Genomic DNA, 16,352 nt, shown 5'->3' on the forward strand with positions numbered 1-16,352 from the left:
CAAAGCAACTCTGATTTTTAATTTTCTGTCACTACGAGTGAACAAAGTGTATTGCAGCCAGTGGCTTGCAATTTGAACATTTAATATTATTAAATTAACCAGGAATGTGCTTTAACATTTTTTAGATAAGGAATACTGAAGCCAAATTAAAACAACCTGAGCGTTTCAGTTGTTGATTAAAACAGTTCTGCTAAAATTAAGATCAGGGATGATTGTATAAAATGTCGGTTTACTCCGTAACGGTGCCTATTATGGAGAAAACGTAACAATACTTTTTGGCAGAACAATGCACGGACAATTGAAATTATTTATTATTTTAAAGATCAGTCAGTGACGTAACACATACTTTTTATAAAAGGTATCGGCAAGTGCGGAATGCACGCCACTGGCTTTTTCTGTCGAGCTGAGATTTTGTGTATTAGTATTAGTACACTGTGGCATTCACCACACAAAATTTGAGAACAATTGGTTTATAACTCCAAGAGATATTAACAAAAGATGAAAAAATAAATTCAACTTCAACCCTGTATTTCGGAAAGGGTTCAGATTTCGAAATAAGTTTATATAACAAAGTCCCTTTAATTTTATCGGATCTACCTTTTCCTGATTTTTTTCAGAATAAAAACGGGACACCCTGTATAATAATAATGTTACACTTCGAAAATTTACTTGTTTTAATACACCGATTTGCTGCTTGATATATTATTATCCCGTTTTTTTCCCCAGCACTTGTCCCACATTTTTTTCCTACCAATACAATTTTAACAAAGAAGATAATTTTAATGCAATAGTCTAGTGATTAATAGTAAATAGTAATGAAAGTTGGTGATATGGAACATATTTGTATTGATAAATTTTCAATGTAAAAAACCAATAATAATACTTTTGGGAAAATACCAAACGAAATTACTAGATATCATTAGGCGCCCAATTCACAACACGTAAACGGTCATCTGCAACCATGCTTACAGATACAGGAAAATTTAAAGTTGAAAAGGTATGGTGGATAGATGTGCCCTCGACGGTGGCAGCATCTTATGTTCCGGCAGCAAACAGTTCAAAATAAAGTTGCGATATCATATCAAATTTTGTAAATTTGTATATATATTTGTATTTTTGTATATTAAGTGTAAAGTAGATGCATATATGGTTAAAAATGAATAATTAGTAAAATACCAATATTCATACCAATAAATTTTCGTCCTGTAACAAAAGCGTGTAACAAAAACTTCGCTAGCTATTTAAAAAAGCCAGTATCGATTAATAAACGCAATTTAGAGAATATGTTTCTGGAAACATTTCTCTTATTTTGACGTGTATTGACGTGCACAAACAAAAATCCTACCTACATATTTTCATATAATAAAAAATATAAAGTATAAAAAAGTATTTATTCCAAAATAAACCAAATTTTTCGTTTTCTTTATTTTTTTTATTAACCAATACTAAGCTTCTATTTAATATTTAGACTGTGGGAGTATTTAAAAAATATGCTGGAAACTCGAGTTGCACTAAAAATATCCATGGCTAATAGCTCTCACTACCGTTCTAATTACTGTTCAATGTAGAATGTCATTTTGATTTGTACAATCTCGAGCACGCACTTGGTAATTCAGGCTTACAGCTGGAGGCGTTCACTTTTATTTTGCTGCAAGGTGTTGTTTAATTTTGTGAAATCACGCCGACGTATTACTCATACGCCTGTCATTGTTTATTCTATACGTCGGAAGAGAAATTCGTGTACTTCCAATTTTTTTCTCATTGCACACAAGAGGAGAAAGAGATTTTATATCTCAATTACATAAATCTAATATCTCTTTATCGATCTGATCTATATTTTTATGTAACCTAGCGAGTGCCATGTGTGGAACGAGTTGCTGCATTTACTTCCGGAGAAATATGTCAACTTTTCACGTTAGCTATTGAAGTTTATTAAATCATTAGTCGTAATTACTATTTTACAACGATAGATATCATCTGTATTTGCAACTGTGTAGCGACATGTGTAGAACAACTTGCTATGGGTATTTTTATTTCCGTAAAAATATATATATTATAAACATTAGTACTTATAATACTATGGCAATATACAAGGTGCCTTTTCAAAAATATGTATTTTTAGCGAGGCCGTTAATTGGCAGTTACATGCGTCAAAAAAGGCAGATCCTTCATTGATGTATTATGTACACTTGAACGAATAGTTGCTGCGTCTGAAGTGACAGTGTGTTGGTGTCATCGTACAAAAATGAGCACCGAACAAAGAACTAGTATTAAGTTTTATTTTAATCTTGGTAAAACTTTTACCGAAACGTTTCAATTGATGAACCAAGTTTATGGTGATTATTGTTTATCCCGTGACAGAGCTCATGAGTGGTATACGAGGTTAAAAAACGGTCGTGAATTCCATCAAAACTGTGCATGAATTCATCAGGATCAGCCAAAATCTTCATCGACATTCATTCACAAGTTCGAATGGGAAAAACACAAAAACATCCTTTCCAACATTGTGACTGATGATGAAACGTGATATTTTAAATATTATCCAGAAACCAAGTGCCAAAGTGCCAAGTGGAAGGCGCCAGGTGAGTCAAAACCCAAAAAATCTCGTTTGGAGAAGTTAAAAGTGAAGACAATGTTGATTTGCTTTTACGATTCCAAAGGCATTGTCCACAAAGAGTTCATTCCACCACCGGGCCAAACCGTTAATTCTATCTTGGCGTTTTGAAGCGTTTGGTGTATCGTTTTCCTCCAGAATATCGCCCAGAAGGAAGTTGGCGTTTGTTGAATGATTATGCGCCACTTCATCGATCGACACTTGTGACCGATTTTTTGATTAGAAATCGCATTTTAACTGTCAACCACTCCCCGTATTCTTCTGATTTGGCATTGCGCAACTTTTACCTTTTCGAGAAAATGCATTTTCCAACGAAAGGAAAACGTTTTGTGGACATACAAGCCATCCAATAGGCTGAAATACTCTTTCGACGTGCTTTTAGACTGTGTAAATCACTGTATTGAGTCGGAAGGGGCCTATTTTCTATAAAATAAATCGGTTTTGAGAACAAATCTTTTTGTTGAACTTATTTTTTAAAAAGTTCTGTTTACTGTAGAATGCACTATATTTATTGTTTCTTAAATCGCTGTATTTCCTGTTTTTCTGATTTTATTCCCGGCCGATTTTCTTTAATTTCTCAACAAAAAATATAACAGAAATTTCTAATTACTGTATTATTAGAAATAAACACCCATCTATTGTAAAGTATAAACCTATTTTTTATTTAAAGGAGTAGGAATAGGCCAGGAAAAAGAGCTGGGAAATGACCATTTCGCGACTTTTTGTTTCGGCAAACTGAATTTATCACTATAGATGCTAAATAGTATATATACAATAATACATTAGTTTCCACAGTCATAAAAATGGGGGGAATATGGTTTATAGGCTGGTTAACTGTATAATTTTAACGTAAATTCACGTTTTTCGCTTATAACTTTTTTCCGTTCATTTCTACAAGAAAGCAGTAACTACTTTTTTCTCGTCTTCAAAAGACCTACAAAACTAGCCTTCGAGCGTCAAAAAATATTGATTAGATCAAAAGTTATAAACAGAAGAAGTTTATTTATGATTTTTGAATTAAACATTTATAAACTCCTCTCATTCCTTATCACTGTCTAATAACTCACACAAAATCTGGAATCGGTAAGTTGAATAGTTTACAAGTTATGGCCTTATGAACAAATTAATTAATTATTAGTCTGGACGATCCCGAGCATCTTCCACAATAGCACTGATTTTTTTCATGATAGACTTCATAATAATACACTGAAATCTATAATTTTTTTTAAATTTTAAATTTGCAACCTGATGGAAAGTATTATTATTTTTTAGCCTTAGTTGCAAAATGAAAGATACGACGCACGTGCGTGATATAGTTATATATTATTATCTACATATTCGAAACGCGTATGAATAGACCTTTAAGTTAAAAAAAATCGACAAGATTCGTTGAAAAACAACGGAGTTACAGACTGCCAAAGTTGACGGCCTATTGTTAAACAAATTAGGTTGGTAGCGGCAAAAAAAATACTGTCATAACCGGCAACCCTTTCTAAGATAAAAATATTTTATTTGTGGTAGTATGTTAAGTGCATAAGAAATATTGTCAAAAGTCAGTGGGTCGCTTGATTTTCGGCGAGCCGTGGCGCGGCAGAAGGGTGGGGGAAACGAACGACAGCGAGTCCGAAGAAAATGACGATAATATTCACAGTCCTGCCATTAAAAAAGCGAAATTTGTTCGAAAATAATATATTTGACAGTCTGTAACTGCGTTGTTTTTCAACGAATCTTAACGATTTGTTTTTATTTAAAGCTCTTTGCATAAGCTTTCCGAATATGAAATAATATTCAACTATATCACGCGTGTGCGTCGTATATTTCATTTTGCAACTAAGGCTAAAAAAAAACTTTCCAGGTTGCAAAGAAATTAAAAAACAAATGATAGATTTCAATGTATCATTATGAAATCTACCATGAAAAAAATCAGTGCGATTGTGGAAGACGCTCGTGATCGTCCAGACTAATAATTAGTTAATTTGTTTATAAGGGCATAACTTGTAAACTATTCAACTTACCGATTCCAGATTTCGTGTGAGTTATTAGACAGTGATAAGGAATGAGAGGATGTGATGCCAAAACGTTATAATAATAATAACACAGCTTATAAATGTTTAATTCAAAAGTCATAAATAAATTTATTCTGTTTAAACTTTTGAACTAATCAATATTTTTTGACGCTCGAGGGCTAGTTTTGTAGGTCTTTTGAAGACGAAAAAAGGTACTTTACTGTTTTCTCGTGGAAATGAACGGAAAAGAGTTATAAGCGAAAAACGTGAATTTACGTAAAAAGTATACAATTAACCACCCTGTAAACAATCTTCCCCCCATTTATATGACTGTGGAAACTAATATGTTATTGTACATTATATTTAGCATCTATAGTGATAAATTCAGCTTGCCGAAACAAAAAGTCGCGTCCAACTCTATATTTTCTAGACTAGGAAACTGCAAAGAGAGCTTGAAATTTATTACAAGCATTGTTTTCAATTTTATTCAAATCTGTCCTGGGTGTGTACATGGTGCTAATTTTGTAATTCTTCAACGTGACATACTGTTTTATATATGGAATAAGTTGCACAATTCCATATAACTGTATGTCATTTATTAGACATTTATTAGGTATACATCACATTAACAGCTAATTTATATTAAATTTAAAACAGCATGACTGGGACAAATTATTGGTTTTGTCCACTTTTGTCCTTAATAATAATTGTTAAATGACGCAATCTCTGCATAATGTGGCCTCCGCCTAAGATGTCAATAGTTTTTAAAACTGAACGTAAACAGTGTTAAATAATGCACATACCAACACCAAAACAAAAGGTTTTTCAGGTTCAGATTTTGATTCGAATTTTGGTTGCAGCATTTTCAAACTAGAAATATAGAGAACTTTGTTCTTTTGTAAACTGGACTGGATAAATCTGATATTTCATTAAAAAATCATTTAATTGCTGTATAAACAGATGGCGTGCTATTTCCAATAACGAGTATAGTGTAACATTCCTAAATTGTTTTCTTAATTGGTCATCGTTATTTATATTAAAAATAATTAACAATAATAAAATATTTGTGGTCCTTTCTGTCCTTGTGAACACTTTAATATTATAATTCTTAATGGTTATTCTCCGTATTTTGGAAAGTTTTAACTAATATATTACTTATATCAGTAACATGTGGTTTTAAAATACCCAGGTGTATCTCAAAATTATACTTGTATTTATACACAATATATGCATAGCAAAAAAAATGTTTCTTCCTTGCACTTACTTGCATTTACTTTATTTGTGCATATTTGTGTTCAGAATCCTAGAATTTCCACGTCACTGAATATTTTGAAAATTTGATATGTACATTTCATTAATATTGGTACTTCTAAGAAGGCGTTCTTTACTTTTGTGATAGAACAACAAAAATTCAAGATATTTGCAGTAATTGAATTGTTTCTCGGATATATGGCATGTGTGTGTTGAAACCACATGTTGTCTACATCCATATCTTGCAATTTAGGCAGAAAAAACTGGATTATCAAGTCCCGATAGCAAGCACCATTAACTGTTATTGCCTGACCAGCCGTATTTTCAAAGAAGAATGGTTCGATGATGCTTCCAGTCCAAAATCCGCACCAAACAGTGACACGTTGTGGATGTATTTGATTCTCAACAACGAAGCCATCAACATGAAAATGAGCTACATCGCTGAAGATGATTTTGTTCGAAAAATCTGCTTCGATGTTTGCGTTGAACAAACTTGTTGAATGACGGCCAGAGTGTTTAAGATCACTAATTGATCCAGTATCCCTGAATTTTTCAATTATTTTGATCACAGAAAATTCATCGTCCTTCAAATAAAGTGTAAGATATATTTCCCTTGTTAGAAATTAAATTATTTTTTTATAACAGTGTCTCCTGGTACCTCCGCCACTGATTTGTAAACTAATTCGCTCCATTTCTGTCTTAGTTAATTATATTATTAGCTCAAGTTTCATCAACCTACGTTAAATATCTTAAAGATATTTGATTAAATGATAATATCTCGAAACACACAGTTTAGTCTCTTGGTCTTGGAAGGTTTTTCTCTGAAATAATTCAAGGAAAAACCTATTGAAGATACGGCATGAACTTATATTCACACACAATTAAAAGCTTTATCTAGAAAATATGTAATAACTTAAAGAGTACGGCTTTACTTTGTTAAGAAAATTTATTGAAAACAATTAATAATAAATTTGCTGTATTTTGCTATATTATTTGGTTAATCAGAGGTTTGTTTATCCAACAGCAGAGATTACGTTCTAGAAAAATTATATTTCACCATTGTGGTTTGGAAATAGCTTGGTTTTAATTAAGAAATCACAACAAGACGATTATTATTATTTGAGTTGAGTGAATATGGAAATTCCCGTATATTTATAATTTAATTTTGGGTATTTTTGACCATAAATAAACTTACATTGTATTGGTTAAGTGTCTACTTGATAAATAGTTTATAATTAGGTGAAACTTATATTCACGAACATTATTAAACGTTTTATTCAATTAAGTTAATGATGGATTAGAAAATTTGTGCACTTACACCTCTTTGTTATGGCAAGTAAAAAAACTCGATCGTAAACTTGTGGGCTAATTGGATTTTTATTGGGTGACAGGTTATAAACAACGAAATTCAAGAATATCTACATACAGTGTGGCATAGAATTATTTAGAGAATTACGTTGTTATAAAAAAGAACTGTTGAAGCCTAAATATTTTTTTAGAATGCACCAAAGCGCAGAGATAAAAAATTGTCACGGTTCACATGACGCACGTACATTTAATACAATAAAAATGTTTTAACAGTTATTTTAAAAATAATTGTTGCTATATGGTTGGAAAGAAAATTTTAAGATAAATCTGATTTCATTCTGCAGATAATATGATTTTATAAAGCAAGTAACATCTTATCTCCTATCTATAGATTAAAAATGACATAACAAAGTTTGATTGTCTTGTAGGTACATAATTATGTAGTGTAAAGGTGTTTCACCGAAAATGTTTAGTTCCAAATTTCATTATTTTTGACAGTCAAAAAAAGTACTATAACAGTTACAGAATCCTTTTAGGGTTTCAAAAATTAAATTTCAGAAAAAAATAATTGAATATCGCATATGCGATTTTCAGTGATGGATTAGACATTTTATTCATATCAGCTCAGAATATTTCTACTTGTAACCTCAGATTTGTCATAATACTAGTATTAAATTTATATAAATATATAAAGAGTTACTGATAATAACAACTATTCATTCGAATGTGGCAATTTTATTATTTATTTATTTTTATTGTCCGAGACAAGGGTACGTTGAACACCCTGTATATATAACACGTTTTTAAAAGTATATGCATTTGAATTTAACTGTTATCAGTTTCTTTTTATTGTAATTTAATGATAATGATAGGGAGAATGTGCAGCTGTAGATTTGGATATCTAAAATTTGGATATGAAAAGTCTATTTACATTACAAAAATATTAAAAATTTGATGTGTTCCATTCAAAAATTAAGATGTTTCTTTAAAAATGAAATTTTGAAGCCCTATAGTTAGTCACACGAAAATTTTCAACAGAGTACTTTAGTAGACACATTCAATGCTTAAATGTTATGTCCATTTTATATTTTCATATGACGAAGAAAAGCTCAAATAACAACAACATTTAATCAAGGCATACTTCAGATAATTTTGTCCCTATGACAGGCTACAGCTTCAGTTTTTTAAGCAACAAAAGCTATCGAGTTTGAAAACGCTTAATATTGCCTATTCAACGATGAAAAAAAAAATTAAATTTGAAGTTACAGCTTTTGCGATATTTTGAAATAAACTTAAAATTATTTTAACTTATTTTATAAATAAGAAAGGGTCCAATTTCTCACAATCCTTTTATTTTTAAAAAAGACCACTGGTTTCGGAGTCAAATTTTACACTTCATCTCCAGGTTGTACAAGGCTACAATATAACTATTTTCTTAAAATAAAAGGATTGTGAGAAATTGGTCCCTTTCTTATTTCTAAAATAAGTTACAATGGAAAACTCACATTTATCAGTTTTGAACTTAAAATTATTTTCGTGGCAATGAATAAAATTAATAAAGTAGTTCTTAATTTATTCACGAGATATAATCTACAAAGCATATGCCATATGTCATATTTTTAAATGATATTTCTACTTTATGTCTGTTGTCACATGTATCTACTAATACAAAATGACCTACTATGATCGCATAACTAATAAACTTTATTTACTAGTAATATTTTGAGTAACAACTACTCCACGGGCTATAAACCTCAACTGGCATAGACTTACACCCCTAATATCTAGAAAATAGCTTACATCACGAGAGTCACCAGACATAGGCGGGTTTAGTTTTTGTTTTGTGTCAGTACGTATAAGTGTTAGTACTACATAAAGCAGAAATGTCATTTAAAGATATGACGACATATATGCTTTGTAGGTCGTCTCTTCAACAATATCGTATTGTGTCGTGCTAAGTCTTTAGCTAAGTTACCGATACTTTCAGTTGAAGATTGATTGAATTCTACATAAAGAAATCAGTGGGATTGAGATTTGATCATTTAGGGTACTACTTTTTTTCAATAAGTTGAAGAATTTCGAATAATATCGAAGTTTTTTTCAGGATATCTCAAGAGGTGTCCAAATTTCATGTTTTTTATATTCTTGAGTAGGTAATTTGAAATTTGATATCTTCTTTTAGCGAGATATTAAAAAATATAGTTGTCTATCGTGTGGGACACCNTAAGAAAGGGTCCAATTTCTTACAATATTTTTATTTTTAAAAAAGACCACTGATTTCGGAGTCAAATTTTACACTTCATCTCCAGGTTGTACAAGGCTACAATATAACTCTTTTCTTAAAATAAAAGGATTGTGAGAAATTGGTACCTTTCTTATTTCTAAAATAAGTTACAATTGAAAACTCACATTTATCAGTTTTGAACTTAAAATTATTTTCGTGGCAATGAATAAAATTAATAAAGTAGTTCTTAATTTATTCACGAGACATAATCTACAAAGCATATGCCATATGTCATATTTTTAAATGATATTTCTACTTTATGTCTGTTGCCACATGTATCTACTAATACAAAATGACCTACTATGATCGCATAACTAATAAACTTTATTTACTAGTAATATTTTGAGTAACAACTACTCCACGGGCTATAAACCTCAACTGGCATTGACTTACACCCCTAATATCTAGAAAATAGCTTACATCACGAGAGTCACCAGACATAGGCGGGTTTAGTTTTTTGTTTTGTGTCAGTACGTACAAGTGTCAGTACTACATAAAGCAGAAATGTCATTTAATTAAAGATATGACGACATATTATATGCTTTGTAGGTCGTGTCTTCAACAATATCGTATTGTGTCGTGATAAGTCTTTAGCTAAGTTACCGATACTTTCAGTTAAAGATTGATTGAATTCTACAGAAAGAAATCAGTGGGATTGAGATTTGATCATTTAGGGTACTACTTTTTTTCAATAAGTTGAAGAATTTCGAATAATATCGAAGTTTTTTTCAGAATATCTCAAGAGGTGTCCAAATTTCATGTTTTTTATATTCTTGAGTAGGTAATTTGAAATTTGATATCTTTTTTTAGCGAGATATTAAAAAATATAGTTGTCTATCGCGTGGGACACCTACATAATACATGAAGATAAAAATAGAACTGTCCAAATATTTTTCCTTTCATTCTTATAACAAAAATAAAATNTAAATTATTTTTATTTTTGACAACTTTGAAGGCTTGTAACTCAAAAACCAACAATTTTTTATTTAACTTTTTTTTCGTAGATGGTCTTTATTTATCGTCCTGAATGTGCAGTCAAACGTTGTCGGTGAAATTTGCTGACACCCTGTGTAGGTACTATTAGGTATATTCAACTATTTTTTTATAGTGAACGTAATTTTGCTTTTAGCTACAAATGAACTAGAACTTAATTAATACGAATATAAAAGAATAAAAAAGAGAAAAACGTCGCAAGCTACAATTCATTTCTTCCGATATAAAAAAATTCAAAAATAGGTGTTGTGGCTTCAAAATACTTGTTACAAAATTGTCTGTCCAATAATGTCATCATTTTTCCAGGTCTCCTTGGTGACTGACGACGGTCAACTGTTTTAAGTAATTGAATAATTTTGTATTACGATGTACATTTATGTGATAATATTCTACTATCAAATGACGTTTAGGTCTATGTTGAATCAACCGTTTTCATGGTACATTTTTTACGGAACGTCGCGTAAAAAAATATTTTTTAGAGGTGTTACTGACTTTTTAGTATAGGCACTAAGCAATTTCTGATTATATCATGTTTCATAGAAATGTACACAAAATACAAGAATGGCTTATTATTAATTTTATTAAAATTATAAGTTTGTCATGGCAAAATGTGCGAATAGGATTAAATTAGTTCTATTAAAACAAAAATACTAAAGCAGAAACTACATTATTAATAAAAAATAATGTTATGTTAATTTCAAAATTAACTGTCAAAAAATAATCATTACCTACTGTTGTTGGAAAAAGTATTACTGTAATATCAAATCTGCAATTAGTCTATATTTAAAATTGTAGAATTTGACAAAATTAAGTACTTTTAATGTTTTCTAAACACATTATGACGCTCACGCTTTTAAATGTAGTAACTGAATAAATGTCAGATTATCGTAGTAAAAGTAATTAAATTATATACTTATACCGCCACACCAAAAACAATATCCTTTAAGGTAAGCACCCAAACACAAGATTATCCACAAGCGCTCATCACCACTTAATAATATAAAATATTGCCATACCGGTTTCATAACTTTAAACACACACTTGTCAATACTTCATAGAAATAGTCAATTACAAATAGCTAGGAGCTTTATATACCCCCCTTCACTGTTTTACAATTATCCATATAATACACATCTACTGAACTGAACGCTGTAAACTACAACTTAAGTATATATACGAGAGCGCATTTCATGCATCTAACATTTTCAGTTCAAAACTGAAATGCGAGGTGCGCGGAAAGCGTGTTTGCAAAAAGAAGGAAGTGAATTGAGTAGCAATTTTGAACCAAAATGTTTTTACATTATTGGTAATTTCTTCTAAATGCTTTAATTCAAGTAAAAGTAACTGCTTAGGTACCAATTTTTTTAATGGTCGCGTTTGCCAAGGTTCTCTTCGGCTCATGAAATGTAACTACAATAGGAAATCTCACCTTGTCTCCTTTTATCTATAAAAATTCGAAAAAAAAACCTAAATTTTAATTCAAGACATTACATTTTTAAACACAAATAAGTTTAGAATATGATTTTTTTATAGATAATTATTTAAATTACTGTAAAGTGCATTTAATGAATGAATAATGCAGTGTAACATGATTTAATTAGAAATGCCTTAAAAAGTAATAGTAATACAAATAATTAGTAAATTATTATTTATTAACTTCTTTATTACTATCTCTGCAGTGATCTGTAATTTATAAGTAAGTAGTTAACTGTATAACCTTTATTACTATACGAATGATGATTCACATTATTTTTCTAAGGCTGATGAAAAGATACCTACATATATATTTTTATTTAATTAATTATAATCCTGGTGGTATCTTAATACTTTGTATTTAATTGGGTACTTTGTATGCTTTGCAAAAAAAATGAAATTCCTTTATTAAAAGTACGAAATTTTAAAATTTGAGCTTAAAATAATTAGTCATAAATACTGATTCTGTTTGTGTTTAAGTTAATCTAAAATCTACAGGGTGTTTTTAAATGAAGTAGCAAAAATGGTACCAGTGAATGTAGAGCCAAATATAAGAGGATTGAAGTAAAAATACCTTATATGAAAGTTGCACCCCTGAGGCGATATACCCTCTTAAAGGAGGGTATTGAAATTCACATTTTAATTTTTTTCTTTAACATGAGGAATGCTAGAGACACGAAACATGGTATGAGCATCCTACTAATAATCATTGGCGTATTTTATAAAGGAATGAAACAGTCTACCCCATTGCAATATTTTATTAGAAATTTTTTATATGAAGCAAATTATTTATTTAAAAATATTTATTGGAAAGACTGGTTTATTGCGCAACTTTTTTACCTTTTGTAATTTTTCGATAAAACCGATAGTTTTCTATTAAAAGAATTAGATGCGTCATCGTTCACTAAAGGGGTAATTGCGAAAATTTGTAAAAATAAAGTAAGCAGATGTCATAAAAAATAAATTTTTATTTATCATATTAATAAATTGACACTTTCTGTCAATAAGCTGATAATTTAATAATAACATTAAGAATTTGCTATTAATTAATGAAAAATGTTTGATAACTTATGACTGGGACATGTATGAGGTAAATTTATTTATGTGAAATAAAATTTAATACAAACGTAAAACAAGAAATGCAAAATTAAATTTAAAGACTATTCTCCAAATAATTTCCATTTTGTTGCAAGCATAACCTAATACGTTTGTTGAAGTTATCAAGTACTCGCATAAACAGTTCTTGGTTATTGCGAAGGTCATCTGCTACCTGAAATATTCTTAAGCGTAGTTCTTCTAAGGAAACAACAGTAGTGGCATATACAATACTTTTTATGTGTCCCCACAAAAAGAAATCCATAGGCGTTAGGTCAGGTGAACGTGCAGGCCAACAAACAGGGGCATCACCACCGCAACCAATCCAGCGATTCGGGTAATTTAAATTTAATCATTCTCTAACGGCAAGTGTACTATGTGCAGGCGCCCCATCGTGCATATACCACATCACCTGACGTTTAGCGAGGGGTACGTCCTCAAGTAATGTTGGAAGATTTTCGTTCAAAAATCTAAGATACTCGGCCGCTACAAGCCTGTGTGGAAGAATAAAAGGACCTATTAGAGTATTTCCTACAATTCCCATCCAAACGTTTAAACTGAAATTATGTTGACATCTTGAAACAAATATTTCATGAGTACGTTCTTCCGACCATAAATGAACATTATGAAGGTTTACTGCACCTACTCTAGGAAAATTTGCTTCATCGGTGAAAAGTATATTCATTAGGACATGTAAGTCATGCCTGGAAATATTAATGTACCATTGACAAAAATCTATGCGGTTAGGTAAATCAGGGTCATTCAATTCTTGCACGGGTTGATGGTGAAAAGGATATAAAAGATTTTCATGAGCTACATTCCATACAAGACTGTGAGAAACTTACAGTTGCTTGGACACCTATCTTGTGCTTGTACCACAGTCTTGTTCTAGATGTTCCAGTATAGTTTCCACAGTTTCAACAGTTTTGACATTACGCCTTCTTCCGGCACCCTCACGATTGGGCCGAATTTTACCAGTTTCGCGAAGCCTTCTTTCCATCGAGGCCAATGTTTGTATATGAGGAATCGGTCGGTTTGGATATCTTTGGTGGTACAATATTACTGCAGCGTTACTATTTTTTCTGGTTTCGAAAAACACTTGGAGCTTGTCGACATATTCGTCATTGGTATAAATATTATTTGCCATAATTATTCTGATAATAAATTAATCAATTGGTACTAATTATTGGTTGACAGAAAGTGTCAATTTATTAATATGATAAATAACAATTTATTTGTTCTGTAAACTCTAAAGCATACTACAAAAAAAGGTACATTCAAAAAAGGACAATTTCAGTATCTACTGCAGTATTTCGAATTAGCAAATTTATTTAATTGCGCAGCAATTGTTCTGTATGTCTCCGAGTCTGTTTCCTAATATTTTTCTGCAATGTGTTCTGCACAAACTGAAACTTAAAATAAATTTTAATTTTTTTTTAGTTAATAAAATGTTTTACAATTTAACTGCTTCATGTGATACGTAAGAAATTAAAATTATAGTCTTAAATGCAAATACTGTTGGTAGCTAAATGTCTTTAACTCACTCAATGGTAAGGTCCACTTTCAATATAATATTTTGTTAATGTAGTTGTGTAGCTTTATGTGAGCAAAAAAAAATCAACTTCATTTTTCTCGAAAATGGTACATGCTACCGAATTTCGACAAGCATACCTTTTTTTTGTAGTATCCTTTAGAGTTTACAGAACCCGTTAGAAATGTAATAAATTTTGACTTTTAACATATTTCTTCTTTGATTAAGCCCCTTCAATTACCTGTATCGACGACACTGCTTTTCAGATTTGCAAATTATTCTTAACGCACAGTTGATGTTTACTCATGTACAAATTTTGACATTTTTATGCCGATTTAAAGATAATTCAGGAAAATCATTTAGAAAGTAACAACTTCAACACACTGTATATCGAAAACACGGCGTCTAAGAAAAAAATGTTACATGAACTACCCCCATTATTTTTCTATGAGGAACTTGCGCACAAGTTTTTTTGAAACATGAACGGGACACCCGGTATACAGGTATTGATTGAGGATTCATATTGTCAATATTATCAACTATTAAACCAATATCGATGAGCTTTTAGATAAGGTTTTTGTATTGGATTTTTTGCCAGTATCCAATATTCTGAAATATATTTCAATTTTGCCTGAAAAACACAATCGAGGGACAATGATATGAAATGAAGGCGCATTTCTGGTCCTTGATACAGACAAATCCGACAATTTAATCAGATTATGGTTCATTAACGTTATGAAAATTAATACGGTTTTAACGCAAGTGGAACAGTGTATTGCTGGAAACTCATTAATTTAGATTTGTTTTCGTCTTATATGAATAAATTTGTGTCAACCACGTGGAAGAAAATGAAGAAAGAAACACATTATTGCCACATCACGTGCTGTCATATGTCCTCAAGTGACATGAAAAATGTGAAAAATGTGGGATTTTGATTTTGTGTATTTAAATCTGTAGGAAAATGGTATAACTAGTGACTTTGCATTGTTTGTATTAGTTATTAGTACCTCAAACTTGGTTTTGGAAAGGTACTTAAAGAAGGTTAATTAATGAACATCGGATCTGGATCGCGAGATAAATGGACAGAGCAACTGATCCTAAATTATAGTCTATCCAAGAAAAGACGGTTTAAGGGCTAAACAATGTTATCCGATATTTCCCATTTACTAAGGAACTGTCAGTTTTATCATTCATTTCGTGCTTCAAGTTTCAGATGCGATTAACTTTATTATTATTTTAACTAAGGAATCGTTTTGTGTTTAGTTTGTTTTTATATAATTTTGTGATTTGTTAAATAACATGCATTTTTATTATTGAAGGAAATTTCTATACAAGTAACATTGCTGTTAGCGAATTTCAAATTATCCTTTTCTTTTTTCATTATCTGTTGCATTTGGAAAAACTTGTTTTTGTTATTATTACTAAAAAGTGTTAAAATTAACACCTTTTGAGCGGTGAGGAAATTTGATTGGAATAGCAAAGCTTTCTGAAAACAGAAACGTGTATGTATTATCTCTATTTTTTGAACAACAAAACATAAAATATTTTTTCTATGCCTATTTAATGAAAAAAATTTAAAACTGTTTATATACATTCTATAAAAATATTCAGCCATATATTCTACCAAACATTAATTATTTATAATAGTTTCCAAAAAAAAAACCGACACGTACGTCTATGTATAATGCGAGGAAAAAAATGAAATAGAAAATCGAAAAATTCTCATGAGGTTAAAAATTTTAGCGTGCTATGCAAATAATGCTCACAAACGTCAATAGATTATGATTTATTCTTTTT

General features: G+C 30.6%; 1 protein-coding gene across 1 annotated transcript in view; it reads right to left on the reverse strand.

The window, feature by feature from the left end:
* Window positions 1-11,594, reverse strand: part of LOC108903646 — a 37,289-nt gene extending 25,695 nt beyond the window's left edge. The window contains exon 1 of the mRNA XM_018705887.1: window positions 11,473-11,594. Coding sequence (XP_018561403.1) covers window positions 11,473-11,481 — 9 coding nt within the window. The 5' untranslated portion in view covers window positions 11,482-11,594. The remainder of the gene's footprint in view (window positions 1-11,472) is intronic.
* Window positions 11,595-16,352: the final 4,758 nt, after the last annotated feature.

The sequence above is a fragment of the Anoplophora glabripennis genome, unplaced genomic scaffold (genome assembly GCF_000390285.2).
Source record: "Anoplophora glabripennis isolate ALB-LARVAE unplaced genomic scaffold, Agla_2.0 scaffold56, whole genome shotgun sequence".
NCBI lineage: Eukaryota > Metazoa > Arthropoda > Insecta > Coleoptera > Cerambycidae > Anoplophora > Anoplophora glabripennis.